At 36.6% G+C, this 1916-nt stretch overlaps 1 protein-coding gene across 1 annotated transcript; it reads right to left on the reverse strand.

The window, feature by feature from the left end:
- Window positions 1-1466: 1466 nt before the first annotated feature.
- On the reverse strand, window positions 1467-1916 carry LOC111439907 (S-protein homolog 1-like). The gene has a single exon (XM_023077364.1). The coding sequence runs from the start codon at window positions 1914-1916 to the stop codon at window positions 1467-1469; it is 450 nt and encodes a 149-aa protein (XP_022933132.1).

The raw sequence follows: 1916 nt of genomic DNA on the forward strand, positions 1-1916 counted from the left end.
AAGTTCAAAAAATTCTAGAACTATAGTTTCAAAGAAACGGAGTGCATAATACAGATAAAGAGTGCTTCAAATCGAAACCCTAAACTCGGACGTTTGATGTACGTGCTAATAAAAACTTGGTCACGGTCGACGTTTTTTGAAACTTTTGCGGGGAATGATTTGGGTTGATGGATTAGAATAGTATTTCGAAGAAACGGGGAGCATAAAACAGATAAAGAGTGCTTCATATCGAAACCCTAATTCGAAAACCCTAAACTCGGACGTTTCAAGTACGTTATAAAAAAAATCGAGTGACGTTCGACATTTTTAGAAACTTTTATGGGGAATGATTAGGCTTGATGATTCAGAATAGAATTTCGAAGAAACGGAGAGCATAAAACAGATAAAGAGTGCTTTAAATCGAAACCCTAAACTCGAACGTTTGAGAAACATGCTAAAAAAACCGAGTCACGGCCAACGTTTTTCAAAATTGTTTTTGGGGAATGATTAGGCTTGATTATTTAGAATAGTATTTCGAAGAAACGAAGTGCATAAAAAACAGATAAAAAGTGCTTCAAATCGAAACCCTATTTTCGGAAACCCTAAGCTGCGACGTTGGAAGTACATGCTAAAAAACTGTGTCACGACTAACGTTTTTTTCGAAACTTTTGTGGGGAATGATTAGGCTAGATGATTTAGAATAGGATGTCGAAGAAACGGAGTGCATAAAACAGNGTACACGACCCAGTCTACCCTCTGTAACTCAAATAGTACCAAAGATCTGGAGCTCGATCCGCGTGCTAAAATCCTACCCGACCTGTTCACTAACCAACGGAATGGTGGAGTTAATATAACACATGCGGAAGCAATTTGGATCTTAGTCCCTCTTAGAACATCAATTATAGTAAATAACTAGCATGTTCACGAGCATTAAAACTCAAGGTCCTTAAGTACTAACCTTTTGTAGTTCAAATTCCTTTTTCCTCACGAACCAATTTTGAACCACCACTAGTGTCTTTCCTACTATTCTCGGGCCTTAGAACAGGATTGTGGAATCCGGTGAGTGACTAAACTTGATAGGAATTTAATATATGAAAAGAGAGTTTTGAGAGAATTTCTCAAAGTTTTCCAAGCATTCTTTCCATGTACCTTGATCACTCTATTTATAGAGTCATAATTGCATGTTCGTGCAAATTTGAGATTACCAAATTTTGACACTCAAACAAATTTTGACACTCATTATTTTTTGTAGTTTTAATATAAACACGATATTACAATTTTGAAAACTTGTATTCGTATACAAATTTAATTTTTGTTTCTTCCTAATTTAAAATTTCGGAGAACAACAATACGCTGCATTATCAAGTACATTTCATACAAAAAAAAGTAAAAGAAAACAACAACAACAACCTTTTTGTGTTATCCCATTATTTTTTATTTGTTCCTCAAGGACAATTCCACAAAAAGGAGATGGTAGTAAAGCTTCTCTATCTTTTATAGATCCACTTGTGAATCAATTCATCAACGTTAGCAAGAAAGTTTCTCAAGTAAATTCCATCATCTTTAGCCGTCCAAATACAAGTTCCTACAGTTCCATGTTTGCACCTATCACGGAGCCATAAGTGCTGCGTTTCAGGCCAAAAGCTTTCAAAAGAGACATATGCATGTGGCGTCTCCAATTTGCACCAATAGAGGGTTGTTCCCCAAAAGTTAACCTTGAAGTTCCATTGGTAATCATCTCCATGATTAAGCAAACGATGATACCCCAAGTCATCGTCTTTAGACTGACAATGCACAAGCAACCCAAGTTTGCTTAGCCCGTTAACCACATGAATGTAATATCTAGAAGGTCCTGGTGGTGGTAACGCGACCCTTGGAACCTGGGCCCCAACTAAAGCCACCGTGAAAAGAAAGAAAACGACAATATTCTTTATCAT

Source organism: Cucurbita moschata, unplaced genomic scaffold (genome assembly GCF_002738365.1).
Source record: "Cucurbita moschata cultivar Rifu unplaced genomic scaffold, Cmos_1.0 Cmo_Scf00116, whole genome shotgun sequence".
NCBI classification, from domain to species: Eukaryota; Viridiplantae; Streptophyta; class Magnoliopsida; order Cucurbitales; family Cucurbitaceae; genus Cucurbita; species Cucurbita moschata.